The following is a 15750-nucleotide window of genomic DNA, read 5'->3' on the forward strand; positions in this document are numbered from 1 at the left end:
CACCTTAAAGATCTCTGTGCCTCAGTTTCCTCATCTGTAAAGTGGGGATAATAATAGTTCCCATCTCATAGGAACTCAAAGAGAGAGAGGAGATGTGATGACAGAAACAGAAGTTGGAGTGCTGCCTTTTGAAGATGGAGCAAGGGGCCACTAGCCGAGGAATGCAGGCAGGCTCTAGAAGCTGGAGAAGTCAAGGAAACAGATTCTCTCCTAGAGCCTCCAGAAAGAATGTAGCTCTACTGACATCTTGATTTTAGCCCATAATACCCATTTGGGACTTCTGATGTCTAACTTTAAGAGAATAAAAATTTGTGTTGTTTTCACCACTGAATTTGCTAGAGCAGCAATTGGAAACTACTACGCATGCCTTGGGTCACATGTGCGATATTTCACAAAACCTCTTGTTTTCACAAAAGCCACTTGTTAACTCATTATGACTCATGTCCCGACTTCCCAAAAGAGGTGAAGTGAAAATTTAAGCTTCCAGAAGGAAGTGTTCACTTTGAGGGAACTGGCCTCTCAAATGGCTCCTGCTGTTCCTCACTCTGACAGAATTAGCCTCTCTGAAACAATGAAGCTTGGTTAGGGAAGACTAGAACAGCCTGCCAAGCACCAGACAAAACCAACAGCTCACAGACTTTCTGGAAGAGCCTCAAAGTACCAGGACCCAACCGTTAATAACAAATAATAGTATCACTTTACGTGTGCACGACTTTTTGTGGTTTTTGTCACATTTATATACACTGCCTCATTTTGATTCATCCAACCTATAGAAACAACTTGCTCAAAACCACATCCTCAGAAAGTGACAGATCCAGAATTTAAACCCAGTCTTTTGACTCTAAAGCCAATTTTCTTTCCCCTCTAGCAGAATACAACTTTGTTCTTACCGTCATGGATGGGTGACTGAGACAACTATGGATCCCCTCTAACACTCACTCTATAACTGGTGTGACACTTCCTCACCCACCCATTCCACCCAGCTTCTCAGAGGTAACCATTCCAACTGGCCTATCGACAAGTTAGCTTCATCTTCTACAGACTGAGACCCAAACAAATGGCAGGCAGAATGGGGGAGCAAAAGGGAAAGAAAAGACAGAGAAACTAGATGAAAGGGCCAATCCAGACAACAGATCAGTCTACTCTTCCAGGAAACAGAGCCAAACTTTGTTAGAAATCTATTTCTTGGAGGCAGAGCCTGGAAAAAGAACCATGGTTTGGACTGGGAATCACAGACTAGCTATTAATGGTTGTTAGTCTTGAAAATTCACTTCATCTGCTAGTCTCATTTTACTCATATGTAAGAAAAGGGAGTTGGACTAAATAAGCTGTCCTAGAAATCCCCAGCTATATAGTTCTGAGATTCGACCTCTGCAGGGTTTTTCTGAGCAGGAACTTTATTTCAACAGGGATACTTGAGTCATCCTGAACCAAGGACAGGAATCTGATATGAGCTTCTTCACCCTGAAGCAAAACCTATCTGCCCTCATACGTGACTCTCAAGTCAGGAGCAAGTGATTACTATTATGCAGTTAAATATTAGGAACAGTCTAGGATATGAACAATAACTAACATTTCTTGAGCATCTATATCTATCTACACTTTCTGTTATCTACAGCTTTCACAAAGTATTTTGTTCAGGACACGGTTCATCTTCACATCCTTTTGGAGCCCATGAAGAACCATCACTCACCAAATCACCTAAATTTAAAACTATATGTTCTGTGTTTACATTTTCAGTGTCTACCAACTCTTAGAAATTCAATTCCCACAAACATACAACCTATCATGTCAAGTACAACTTCCTTTTGTTTGGGGTAAATGTACTTTCTCTAAGTTTGATTCAGGTACCCCTGGTTCAAGGTCTTCTGCTTGTTTCCTCCTCTGTATTCTTTCCTCTATCATTCCTGTCAAAGCACCCGATAAACCTATCATCCATTCATATTCCACACCTCCCCACTTATGTCCAAGTTGTAGGTGAGTGCAGACAGACCCAAGTGTGCAGAACAACTTGCAATGACTTAGAAGACTAGAGAAAACCTTCCCTCAGGTACACAGAAGTTGCTCCAGCCCCTGACCACCAGCCATCTCTTGAATCTTGATGTCTTACAGGCAGAGCATAGACCCCAGCACTCCTTGGTGAGTCATTTCTGATGGAGAGCGGTGCTTGCAGGAGCTTGCTGGAGAGAGGAAATTACAGAAATGAGCTCAGTGCACGGCAGGCTGAGATCTCAGCATCCTGACACCAAAAAGGGGAGAAACTGAGAAGGTTTCTCAATGATCTATCCACAGCACTTAATGCACTGACTGGCATGCAGTAAGGATCAGGAAAGATTTGTTGAATAAAGAAATGAATGATGGTTCACTCCTGCAAAGATAATCAGGTGACCTTGCCATGTTTTCCAGTGAGGACAGGTAAGTTCGGATGTGATATGGATGGGGGTGCGAGGTTGGTACTGAGGTAGGAATGGGGGAGGCAGGTAAAATCTGTAAGTGGAAATTAGCAGTGGGGGAGGGCAGATGATTCTTACATCAGAGATGCCAGATACTCCGCCTATTCACAGTCAGATCTCAGTCAGCAGTCTCAGTTTCAGAAAGCAGATCACAGCTCTCTGTGCAGAGCTGTCAAAGAGCTAGGCAGGATCTCAGGATCCTGGTCCTCAGGAATCTGGAGGAGCTGGAGAGGATTACCAGAAAACCTAAAGAGAGGCTTTGGAACTTTTGGGAACATCTCATTCACAACCAACAATTTTACTCACTTGGGAAATGCATAAGAAAGAAACATTTTGTTGACCCGAATCTTTTTCATGAAATTCTATTCTTCCAGAACATCTCTCCTTTTGTTCTTTTCCTGACTCTCAAGCTATTCCTCTTGGCCTCTGTCACCTGTTCTTTTTCTCTACCCACCAGCTTGTCCCCTAAAATTCTATCCTTGGGAGTTGGCTTCTTTCCTTTTCTTTTACACTCTGCCTGGCTTGTTACACCTACTCTCATGCCTTCTACTACCATCAATTCCCAAATCTATATTTCTAGCCCAAATCTCTCCTCTGAGTTCCAGATCCCCATTTCCAACTGCGTCTTTATCTACATGTTTATAGAACCTAAAACACATCTCAAACCAAACTTGTTGCCTCATCCTCTAAATCATCCCATCTTCTGTGAGCTCTGTCTTGGTTAATAATGTCTCCACCTTTCAGTTTCCCAAGCTGGAAATCTTAAGTTATATTTTTGCTCCCCAACTCTTCACACCCAATAGATTTTAAATCTTGTCAATTCAATTTCAAAAATGTCTCTAGAATCTGGCTCTTAAACTTAATCCAAGCCCTATGAATCTTTCACCTGGACTATTACAACCAGCTCCTAACTGGCTTCCGTGTCTTGTTTTTCTCTGCTCCATTCCATTCTTCATACTGACTTCTCTGCTTAAAATGTTATTCTCCATAACCTCTAGGAAACAATCTGGCCCCACCTAATTTCTCTACTCTCATCTCTCCCTACTCCTCTTCTGTCTCCTTGCCACCAATCCCCAGCCTCCATGTGCCTTATGCTCTGAATTTCATGCTATTCTGACTGAAACGCCCTTCCCTCTTCTATGCCTAGAAAAATCTCTATTCATTGTTTAAGGTCTGCCTTAACTGTCACCTCTTCTGCTTTCCCCAACCTTCTCAAGTTGCACTAGTTGGTTTTTCTCAGCCCCACAGAGCTTTTTCAAACCTCTACTATGGCACTAATTGTACTATTATATCATGTTTATGGTTTATATGTCTTTCTCTCTTGAAGAAGGCTGAGCTCCTGGAGAAAAAGGACAGTCTTCACATCCCTAACAAGGTCCTGGCATAGAGTAGGCACCCAGTATCTGCCCAATGGAAGAATGATTAATAATGTCAAATCTAAAGTTAAGCCCAACTATGGACCAGGTGTTTCTTTTGGTAGCCAAAAGATCTCCTCTTCTTTCTAAGCCAGATAGTAACGTAGTACCTAAGGTACTCATTTAGTTGACGGGGGCGGCGGGGGGGGGGGGGGGCGGGGGGGGTGTCATGGTGAGACAGAAGGTGGGAGGATCACGAGCAAAATGATTCAAGAAACCCAAGTCTAAATGAAAATCTGCCTCTATCTGACACCTGTGGTGTGATATTAAATCATGTGACCTGTCTACTGAACTTCCCAAACCCCTATCTCTCAAACTCAAGAAGAGTATTGTTCTTATTTGCACTTTAAATTTACTTTAGGGCTCCTGTCTGATTAGCCTCCCCATCTCACATACATACTACATTTATCTCTTGCATCGCAATTACCACATTTTATCATAATTTTCTATCTTCCACACTAGATTGCCAGTCCCCTGAGGGCAGAGATTATATCTAATTATCTTCGTGGTCCCAACTCCTATTATAATAGGCTGTAACAGCTGCCCATAAATATGGGGTGAAGAGTCTATACGTTAAAAAAAAAAGTTGGCATTAGCCAGGGAAGTTGTCATGGACGTAAGACAAACACACTGTTGCGTTTTTTTTTTTCCTCTTGTCTTGTTCTTCAAAGATTTCAATTGTCAAGATATGTTATAAGAGACTCTAAAGTCGAAAGCTCACTCTCTACACCTTGCTTCCTTCACAGGGTGAAGCTTAATAAGGCTGAGGAAGAAGACAAAGGGAGAGAGAAGAGAAAAAGAGAGGAAAGGGGCGGGGCGAGGAAAGCCAAACGAAGCCAAGTACTGTGGTTAAGCTGGTTTTCTAGGACGGGTAAAATCTGATTAGGCAAACAGAGGTGAAAGGATGGGCAGGCAGGCAATTTGAGGACAGGCTGATTAAGAAGTGAGACAGCAGACACCACTGGTTCGGAACGCCAGCAACCCCGTGTAGTTCTGCATGTGTTTGTGTTTAAACAGACTGTACACAGAAACGGCCACTGGAGGAAGATTTCTTTCCTACTCTAAGTGCTTCCTACCCAAGATGAAAGAACAAACATTTAGAGAGCAAATGCTTGCAGTAAATATTTTTGAAGGGGGCACAGTCAATACGGAAGTAGGATTCTAAACAGTCCAGCTACCTGATTCATGAAGAAGGTTTATCTAACAAAATCGGAAAAGAAATCTGAAACATTCGGCTGCCTCTGGCCATCTGTGCTGTCAGCTTCCCCTTGGCATTTTCCGGACTGCTGTGAGCTGCTAGGGCTGTGTTTCTTTCAGCTTCCCACTGTGTGTGGCAACAGCCCTGGTCCTGGTGGAGTTCATTGCTGCTGTTGCTTTATGTACAAGAATGTTTATGTTTCCACTGGGGCAACGAACACAAAGGGAATTGTTACACAAACACCTGGTGACTTGCAGAAGGGAAAATGTCCCTTTAATTAAAAAGATGCCCATGAGCAATTTATCTCCCCCAGGGGCTGGGCTCAAGGCAGTAACTTCCTCTCTTATTTGACTAGCACTTTGGTTGTATTTTGCAAAAAAAGCACATTATGTACCAATTTGAAAATTATATTAATGCATACTAGTTAAACTTGTAATTGCCTCATATCTTTCTTTCTTTTCATTTATTTACTCTCTAGAATATCAACAGAGAGAAGAATTTGACAATAAAGCACTGGGGAAAATCAAATAAAAACAAAAAAGTCAAACACTCTGGAACAGAAAAGCAGACATGAAGCAGTGAAAACATCTTTGTGCTGTCTCAAGACACTTGTCCATGTCACCTCTCAGTCACCAGAACTGCAAGGGACCTGAAGGGGACTTCAACTCCTTTTACAGCTGGGGACACTGAGGCGTGAGGAAGGAAATGGATGTGTGTGCGTCCAAACAGCAATAAGTGAGAGCAGAGCAAGAGCTCAAAGCCAGGGTCTGAAAAAAGGTAAACCAAGTTTGACTTCATGTGTGGTACCACTGGGCTACCTGTGGGGTGTGAGCCAAATGCAAAGCCTTTCGACTCTCTGTAAAACGTTATTTACCCAGGCCAAGAAGAGGCACACCTGTTTCTCAGAGGGTCACTGTGGAGGATTTACAGCCAGCTAGAGAGAGGGGCTGACTTCAGAGCACCAGCTGGTGAAACTTGACATTCACCTTTTTCCTCCTGAAAATTGCACAGAATTTAGTAGAAGGCTATGCACATAGTAAGAGCCCAGCCAACTTCTGGAAGTTCATGTGAAGCACTTCACCATAGGCTTCATCCTCATAATAGCAGGTGGCAAAGAACACGACTGCAAAGTCACTGGAAAACGACTATATAAGCAAGACGGACCAACAAGAAAGGGGATCCTCTATCCCATACCCTGAGCCCCTGACAGAAGGTCCAGAGGACTCAAGCAGCTGCTACATCTATCCATCCTTCCTCTAGGGAATAGAAAGCCCAGAGATTCTCCCATGAGCCTGTAGGTAACACCTGGGTAACACCCAGTAGCCTGTAGGAAAATCCTCCAATGAAGAAGACAAGGGCTTTCAGTCCTGATGGGGACCGTGGGCATCTCATTCTCCCAAAAGCAACTCTGTGTCCTGCTGGGGCTGTGCCCATCACAGGGCAGAGGAGCCATTCTTGAGTGTGCTTTTCTTTTTTCCTCTCCAGGGCTGGAGTCTGATTCCATTCGAGACTAATCAGAAGACAACCACAGGCCCTCCTTCAAATCCCCAACCCCGGCCATTTACAATAGTCAGCAGCTTGGGAGGCACTGGCTCTGCTCTGGGTCTGCTTCCACTCAGCCTGGCACCCCTTGGGGAGCTCTACAGAGACAGAAGTGCAGGGGAACAGAACTGAGGTGCTGAGGGAATGCTTCAGTCAACCTCCACCCCACACTCACTACTTTATGTCCACAGCCAGTGAGGAACCGGGAGATGTAAACGTGGAGGGCAACTCAGGAACCAGGCAACAAAGAGAGCCTACTGAATAAGTCACCATTGGAGGAGCAGTAACACCCACCTCCTTAGTGAAGGCTTACAGAAGGCCAGGCACACTCCAATTGTGTGCATGGAACAGCGCCCTTGGCCCGCACAACAGTCCTTCGAGGTAGGTACTGTTATTGTCATCATTTTATAAATGGGGAAACTGAGGCTTAGTGTGTTCAGCAACTGCCCAAGGTCACCCAGCAGGTAAGGGACAGAGCTGGGATTGAAATCCAGGCTGTCCGAACAGCTGCCAGGAGTTTAGACTCTTGTGTATCAGGCAGATAATGATGGGGTCTCTTTAGTTCCTGGTGGCCCAAGCGGAGGGACACCACCTCTCACACACACACCCCAGATGCCTGCTGGGATGGGGGTGGCACTGACAGCTCCAATCGGCAGGAGAACAGCTGGTGGGAGACACGGGATTCCCTAGGTTTGCTGTCTCTCTGAGAAGCAAAGCCTTTAGCTCTGAGAATTATTGTCCACTCTGAAAAGTAGCTAGAGTTTGAGGTGGCTGAGGGCAAAGGGTGGGGTGGTGACAGAAACCACAGGACAGTGTCATAGGAAGGACACTCTTCACTCTCTGTGGCACTTAATCTTCTGAACCTCAGTTTTCTCATGAAATTACCAACGTCTGAGACTTGATAGTGATTATCTATATAAATCTGCTTTGTAATCTCTAAAGTGGCCTAAAAATCTAAGGTAATATTAGGGCATAGAGGGCAATTTTCCTAGAAGCAGTGTGCAAGTGGTTGTAATTACATGAGTAGCACATTCAAAAATTGTACATCAAGATCTACTCAGCAATAAAAAGAGACAAACTACTGATACATGCAACATCACGGAAGAGTCTCAAAATTATTAGGTTGAAGAAAAGGAGCCAAGTAGGCACAAGAGTATGCACTGTATGATTCCACTTCGATGCAAGTCTAGAAAATGCAAACTAATCCAGAGGGGAAGAAAGCAGTCAGTGATTGCTCAGAAATAGGGGTGGAGAAGGGATGGACTGCAAAGGGGCACAAGGAAATTTTTAGGGGTGACAGCCATACGTTGTGTCTTGTGGTGGTGATTCCAGGGGCATATTCATTTGTCAAAACCGATCAATCTCTAGACAGGTTTAGTTTCTTGTACATAAATTACATCTCAATAAACTTTATAAAACACACATATCAAGGTCTTTCCCTTTGATCCAGGGCCTCTGTGTAAGCTGGAAAGTTCACTGGACTTGCTGTTTCAGCCCAAGGCTGTCATGGCAACATGGTCCCACGCAGGGCAAGTCCCTGAACTCCTCCGGGCCTCAAGTCTCCACGTCTTTAAAACGAGGCTTTATCATGTGCTTTACCTCACAGGACTGCTGTGTTGATCAAGAGGGATATTTGGTACATACGAGAGCAATTTTTCAGCTGCAAAATAACACACAAATGTAAGGGAGTGTTGTGTGGGCGTATGGTCGTGATGGGTAGACTAGAGACTTCCTTGCTCTGCCCACCCATAAGATCCCTTCGGCTCCAAATGGGCCACGGTTTGTCTTCTCTTTCTCCCCAAGGTCCCTGGCAAAGCAGCTGCAGTCCCCATCTAGAACGGGCCATAATTCAGAGATGCTGAGTTGACCGAGTAGTTTCAGGGGATCCAATGTCAAGCACCAGGTAAGCTGTAGAAGGCCAGAGAAACTGGATACTTTAATTCATGGGCTCTGCAAGATGCCTCTCAATTCCTCGTGTAGCCAGCTTTTAGCTGTTTTTATCCTTGGGCAGTGAGGCATAGCCAATGCAGCTCACTGTCCAAAGCAAAGTTGAAGGTGCTTATTCTAGCTCTTTCCTTCTGCCACTGTCCTGCTCTTTAATTAGGTGTTGTTCAAATATTCTCAGAAGAAAAAAACGACAACCTAACAGCACACGTAAATCCTGGCCGGAGACCTCAACCACCATCTCACCTCCCGACTTTTCTTCCAATCCAACACAGTAACACCATAATCAAACCTCGCATCTAGATTATAGTTTTAACTTTTCCAAGTCCTTTCCTGCCCATGACCTCATTCTGTCCTCACAAAGCCTCACGGTTACACAGGACAGGTACTGCCATGCACAGAAGCTGATCAAGATACTGAGGAAAAGGGTTGAACAGAAGACCTAAAAGTTTCAAGTGTCAGTCAGAAGCTGGACAAGAATTCGGACATCGCACCCCTACCACAGCATCCTTTCGCAAGATTACATCTCTCAAAAGTAGGAAACATTCAAAGCCATTTGCAGTAGACAAAGTTCTAGCCACAGGCAGCCTCAAACAAACAGAACCAAAGCAAAACAAAAGGCCTGAGTGGTACTAGCCCGGATCCTCAAATTCCGTTGTTCAGTGACTTGCTCCCACATTGGCCTCAAGCTACAGAAGAGATAAGAGAGACAGCCTTCATTTCCCCAGAAACCACAGCGGCCAGGAGGGGGATGGTAGGAAATCGAGTTGGGTTACTCAAAGCCACAGCTCCATCAGAGTTCCTGTCCTGCTTCTCCCCGAGATAGGCAGCCCCTCTCCAGGGCCCCAGGCATCCCTGTCCTCAGGCCTTAAAGCTGGACACACTCTTCCTCTTCCTTCCAAGCTACCTCACTCTAGTCCTGACGAAGCTAGACCTTTATTTTTAGAACTTTAGGAACAAGGAAGAGCTAACAGGCATAGAAAGAAAAAGGAACGGATCGGCTATTTTGGCCCCCTGAAAGTTTCCTTGCCGAGGCCTCCCTAACACCTCCTTACCTTTTGCGCACACACACACATACACACACCCCATAAACATGGTCACTTCTCAATCCTTCTCCATGTGGCAGCTTCTACAGCGGTGTCTAAGTTGGACCAAGGTCGTGGGATAGGATGGAAAAAACCTAGCACAGCTCCAGGGGAGCCCTGAGCTAGAGAGAACGTGCCCTGAGGTCACCCTGCTTGCTCAGCACTCCTGTCTGGGAGCTCCGTCAAGCACCTAACAAGTGTGCACTAATTAATCCTGTTCCCCTCAGAGGGAGCCAGTGAGGCCCTGAGGGGTTAAGTGGCTTTTCCATGACCACAGCACAGCTCGGGCTGCAATGGGACCTGGCCCTTGCCGGCCCCTGGGCTCTGGGTGGGCCAGCAGAGAGCTTACCTCTGAGCTCTGAGCTCACCTCCGAGTTCTGGTGGCCTCTGGGCTCTCTGTCGGCCCACCTAGAGGCCAGTGGAAAGTCGATTCTCGCTGCTGCACACCACCAGACCCCGTTACACCCAGATGGGAAACCAGAGCTGTCAGCTCTGGCTATCACCATTGTCTCCAAAGGGCCATGTTCCAGACATCGGTCTTATCCCTTCTTGAGGCATCGCAGCCAAGTCGGCCTGATGATCCCAGGAAACCATCACTGCTCTCTCCCTGCTTCAATTTCATCCTGCTCCTTCCTCCAGGCTGCAGGCCAAAAAAAGGGGCTTCTCAGAAGCTAAGCCTGACGCCCTCGCTCTCTTTCTTCTCAACTCTCCAAAATGAAGTTAAAAGTCTGGTCTCTGGAATCTCAGATGGCCCCATGGAGAGATCCCTCTTTTTACTGACCTGAGTTAAGCTAGTGAGGGGAAGGCTGACCACATCAGCCTTTCTGGATTGAGGTAGAAGCGATGCCAGCCTGAGTAGCATGGAATTAGATCAGGTGACTGCCAGGGCTCCCCCTGGTCCGAGGCAGAGAATTTGAGGGATACAGAATAGCAAACCCAACCTTCCTTCACCCACACTGTTTCATCATGACCCACTCTGTCGCTTTTTCAGTATGAAGGGCAGTGCTAGTAATAATAGTAGCTGTGAGAGGCTGAATAATGGCTCCCCCAAAAGATATTCATGTTCTAATGCCTGGAACCTGTGAATATTACCTCATAGCAAAAAGATGGATTTTGCAGATGTGCTTAAGTTAAGGACCTTGAGATGGGAAGACTACCCTGAATTATCTGGGGAGGCCCAAAATGCAAACACAGGTGTCTTTACAGGAAAGAGGCAGATGGAGATTTGACACAGGCAGAAGAGAAGCCAAGGTGAGCATGGAGGCAGAGACTGGCACCATGCAGCCACAAGCCAAAGAACCCCGGCAGCCACCAGGAGCCGGAAGAGGCTAGGAATGGACTCTCTCCTAGAACCTCCAGGAGGGAGCACAGCACTGCAGACACGTGGATTTCAGTCCGGTGACACTAATTTAGGGCTTCTGGCATTCAGAACTAGGAGAGAATAAATTTCTGTCATTTTAAGCCACCCAGTTGGTGCTAATTTGTTATAGCAGCCACAGAAATGAATGCGGTAGCTTGCACTTAATGATCGTCCACTCTGTGCCAGGCGCTGCTCTAAGCATCTTACCCACATTAGCTCATTACCTCCTGGCCGTGGATGTGAGGCCTGAGCTGAGCAGACACACTGCCTGGATTCGAATCCCAGATTCACTGCTTACTGCTGTGACCCTGAGCAAGGTATGTAACCTCTCTAAACCTCTGTTTCCCAAGTCATAAAATGGGTCTACGGTTACCTTTCTCATTGATTTGCTAGGATAATAAAATGGATAATAAAAGTAAAGTGCTTAGAAGAGCACATAGTAAGCACTCAATAAATGCCAGCTATTATGAGATCTCAGGGATGGAGGAAGCCAAAATTAGAGCATCTGCCTCATCTGTCAGGACATGGGCAAGGCCGCCTGCATCCAGTGTAGGAAAAAGATGTCCCTTTAAAGCCAGTTCAGTAGCAAATACGACCATCTGAGGAGTGCAGTTAAGTATTTCTTCCCTTCATTAAGTAATTTAGGTATTTTATGCTGGCCTCACTTCAGAGAAGGCAGATGCCTAAGACTGAGGTAATTCTGCATCATTGCCCAGCAGACTTCTCGGCCCCTACCTCTCGTTCTTAAGAAGAGCTATGCACAGCCATCATCCATACGAAGGACGGAACTTGCAGCATCCACACCTGACACACCCCTGCAGAGCCCACCACATCTTGTCCCTGTAACTCTGCCACCAGGAACCGGAGCCCCAGGGCTTGGAAGTCAGTGGGGAGGCAAAAATGTGAGTCCATTTTGTGGCCACTCCAACCTGCCCCAGTAGGTTGCGGGGAATGATAAAATAAGGGGCTTCCTTTGATTAGGAGGTTATAACCAAGTTAGTAAAGAATAAACAAGGTTTGCCCAGAGGTGGCAGAAGGGAAACCAGAGCTATCACCTGAAAAAAGGGGGAGAAAGAAAACTTTTATTAACTTGGCCCTTTCTGATAAAGTTTGCCCCAGCCCCCTTTCAGGTGATGTAATTTAAAGAAGCAGCACCCCACAGGATCCCATGCCATGTGTCCCTACCTAAGAAATCTGCACCTGAGTAATTAACCAAGGGAAGGGTATGGCCACCGAGCCTTGGCTTCCTCCTCGGCAGGGTTCCAGCCCCACAGTCCTGGATAAGCAGCGTCAGAAGACTCCTGCTGCTGCTGCTGCTGCTGCTGCCTTGTGCTGGCTCCCAGGCCTCTTCCCAGCAGGCTGCAGGGGCAGCCACCTGCGCTGTCTGCCCTTGTCTACCCCATGCTCCAGCTCCCCCTCCTTACTCTCAGGCACCCACAGATTTCTGCGCTGCCGTCACCACTGACGAGAACCCAGGTCCCCGGAGAAATTGCTGCTTCTTCTCATTCCATCCTCCCTATCAATGAACACGCAGCAACACCCACGTTCCCGCTCCTCCTACTCCGGAGGGAGACCAAACCAGAGAGACATCCGGAGCTGGAAGCCGCTGCAGAGGGAACGCCGGCCTCCCTGCCCCGCTGTCCCTTGCCCTTTCCCAGCCATCAGAGGATCCCAAGCCAGTGCAGCGCTCCGGATCGAGAGGGTGCCTGAATCCACTATGGGGCCCCGCCTCCCTGGGGGATCGGCGCTGCAGACCTCCAGGAGCCCGCGAGACACCTGCTTAGCCCCATCCGCGGAGGCCAGGCGCTGGGCACGGTACCCGAGACTCGAACCTGGTGCTCTCGCCCTTAGGCATCCCTCATCCTTAGGCATGCCTCACCTTAGACATCCCAAGCAAGCCCCCAGCCCAGCGCTCGGGCGCGGCGTCTTCCCTTGCATCCCCGCCCGCAGGAGACGAATCCCAGGCTGCCTGCGCGCCCATCCTGCCCCCAGCAGGTCGTGGGCAGCAGGGAGCGCGCCGCCTGGGAGGCAGGCGCGGGGAGGCGAGCCGGAGCGAAGCCGAGGGCCGGCGCGTGGGGCGGGAAGGGTCGCGAGGGCTGCGAGCCGGCCACTTACGCGCGCGCTCTGGGGAACCCCATGGAGAGGAGCACGTCCAGCGCCGATCCATGCTTGATGGTGCCAGGGCGCTGCTGGCGGTTCCTCCGCGGGGTGACTTTGCTGTACATCTCCTCTCTCGCGGCCATGCCGAGCGGGCTGGGGTGGCCGTACTGAGCCATGGCTCAGCGGCCAGCCATCGCCGGGGAAGGCACCCGAGCCGAAGCGTCCGGGAGGAGGAGGGAGCCGGCCTGGGGCAGGGGCACGGGCTCGGGGACCGGGAGCTGGGCGGGAGGCGGCGGCGGCGGCAGCGGCGGGGGAGGCGGCGTTCGGAGCTTCCCCAGTGTCGAGACTGACGCTTCCTGGTGAGGCCACCGGTGCCAGAACGGCCCGCGAGCTGCTTCTGCCGGACCAGCCGTCAGCTGCTCGGGCCCCCGGGTGCCCCCAGCGCGGCGCCTGCAGCAGCCCTCTCTTCTCCGCCCCCTTCCTTCTCCTCTCCTAGCAGTCCGGGAATTTGCAATGAGTAATTTTTGAATGGATCAAAAAGGAAAAGGAGCCTTGTGGGCTGGCCCTGCCTTGGCTGCACCCGGGCCCCGCCCCTCTCTTAAAGCGGCAGCACTGCCGAAGGCCGCTAGAGGCCGGGAACAACCTTATAGACGGCGCTTCTAGGCGGAGGATTCGAACCGGCGAAGTCTGCCTGTGTGTGTTGGTTGCGGAGAGTCATTCCCAGCGCCCCAACCTTCTCCATGGCTTGCATATAAGGCCAGCAGGGCCTCAAGACACCAGACGAACCCATTTCAAGTTTCACGTCGTTCTAGATGGGGTTAATAATGGAAGTTGGGCGAACTGATGGTTGACATTAATGAACCAGAAGGCCAAGCCATAAGGAGCAGATAAAAGGTTTTGCTTCCTATAGACCATGCAGAACCCAGAGGATTATTATGGGCCTTGGAGACCAAGTTTCCCTCAGCCGCCAAGTGGCTACACTGAAGACTGACCGTGCTCTCCAGACTGAGAGAGTGCCTTCAGGGCAAAGAGGGCCACCAGTGGCTCTCAGGCCTGGGAGGCTATAGGAGAGGAGTGAGAGGGTGGAAAGAAGAAGAGAGAGGGGAAGATGAAAGGAGGAAGGAGGAGGAGAGGGAGGAAGTGGGAAGTGGAAGGAGGGTGGAGGGAGAAGGAACAGAGAAAGAACACTTTCTAATTATGAGGCGTTCAAAGTGGAACGGATTGCTTTTCATCAGGGAATAAGTACCCTGTCAATAAAAGGATTCAAAGAAAGACTGGTTCATCATCACTGTTCAGCAGTGAGGAATAGGTGAATTGAGTCATAGGTTGGACAAAACTACTCCCACCTCAAAGGTGGATGTCCCAACCACACCCACCCGCCGTGCCCCACACCACAAGCTTGGCTTGCGGATGTTAAGCTTCTTTCATTTGGAGATAAACTTACCCTCAGTCAGAGGCAAGGGCCCCACTTGGTGTAATGGAAAAGGGACAAACACAACCCTAGCTGCTTCTCTTTTCAGGTAATAATAATAATAAAATCTAACATTTATTGGGCTCTTGTATGTATCAGTCATTGTGCTAAGTGTAATAAATTGCTTAACTCATTGAATTTTTACATTACCCTATCAGGTGTATATGATTATTATCCCAGTTTCACAGATGAAAAAAGTGCTCAGAGAGGTTGAGGAAGATCATAGAGCTGGTAAGTGAACAGCCAGAGCTTTTATCCACTGTGCTGTCTTGGACACGTTGCTTCTGCCCTCTACAGCCCTATGTCCTTATCTATATGCATCATAGGAACCTAGCCTTACACACGCTGGGTTCTCCAAAAATGTCAGCCCTTTTCCCAGCCTGAAGTGTGCAGGAGGAATGGTGACCAGCACACATGGAGCAGTTTCTTGATATTGCTGTATAAGGCATGCAAGGGTTTTACCAGGGGAAATGACACAGCTTGGTTCTCTTAGCCCAGAACTGGTTTTGTAAAGAATATCCAGTGGTGTTTGAAAGTGGGGAGATTAGGACTACTGGGACTTAAGCAACAATGTGCGTAATTCTGCCTCCTGCTGTGTAAGGCATGAGGAAAAGGTCACACTTCCTGGGTGGGAGCTTCTGCCACAGCAGAGGAAGTGCCCTGGAGCATTGCAGAGTGCTTTTCCAGGGCACAGAGCAAAGAGAAAGGACTGGGCTGGGAAAGCCATACCTTGTAGACTAGCCTTCTTGGGATGTGTTCAGTAAAGGATGCTGGACTTTACCCAATATTCTGAATTTCTTCCAGATGCCTGGGCTGAGAGTCCAGTGATCTGGAGCCTAGACAAGAGATACTAATGTCTGTGGAAGCACTTTGTAAAACATAAACACTACACAAATAACATGTCAAATTTATTGAGAACTTACTACGTGCTGGTGCTGTTTCTTAGCTTCGTACACATATAATTTAATTCCTCAACAAGGGAATGGGGCAAGTGCTACCATTTTATCATCAGCCACTTTACACATGAACATGCTGAAGCAGACAGAGGTCAAGTATCTTGCCCAAGGTCATGTGCCCAGTAAGTGATAGAATCAGGATTTGAACTCTTAAAATTTGTCCAAATAGCCTCTTACCGCCATTGTTAGGATGATGAAGAGATGCCAACCACTAAAATAACAGGAT

The 15750-nt window shown here is 48.0% G+C and overlaps 1 protein-coding gene and 1 long non-coding RNA gene across 3 annotated transcripts in view; one reads left to right on the forward strand and one right to left on the reverse strand.

Annotated features, from left to right (window-relative positions):
* The window catches only part of UBASH3B (ubiquitin associated and SH3 domain containing B), a 135132-nt gene extending 121443 nt beyond the window's left edge, over window positions 1–13689 (reverse strand). Inside the window, exon 1 of one of the 2 annotated variants that reach the window (XM_014843654.3) lies at window positions 13113–13689. In XM_014843654.3, coding sequence (XP_014699140.1) covers window positions 13113–13273 — 161 coding nt within the window. In that variant the 5' untranslated portion in view covers window positions 13274–13689. The remainder of the gene's footprint in view (window positions 1–13112) is intronic. The other variant, XM_044752246.2, reaches the window with a different exon arrangement.
* LOC139041081 (uncharacterized) lies at window positions 6874–10977 on the forward strand. Its single transcript, XR_011495649.1, has 3 exons — window positions 6874–6989; window positions 8412–8511; window positions 10844–10977. It is a non-coding gene; the product is annotated as an uncharacterized lncRNA (long non-coding RNA).
* Window positions 13690–15750: the final 2061 nt, after the last annotated feature.

Source organism: Equus asinus, chromosome 20, assembly GCF_041296235.1.
Source record: "Equus asinus isolate D_3611 breed Donkey chromosome 20, EquAss-T2T_v2, whole genome shotgun sequence".
Taxonomy (NCBI): Eukaryota; Metazoa; Chordata; class Mammalia; order Perissodactyla; family Equidae; genus Equus; species Equus asinus.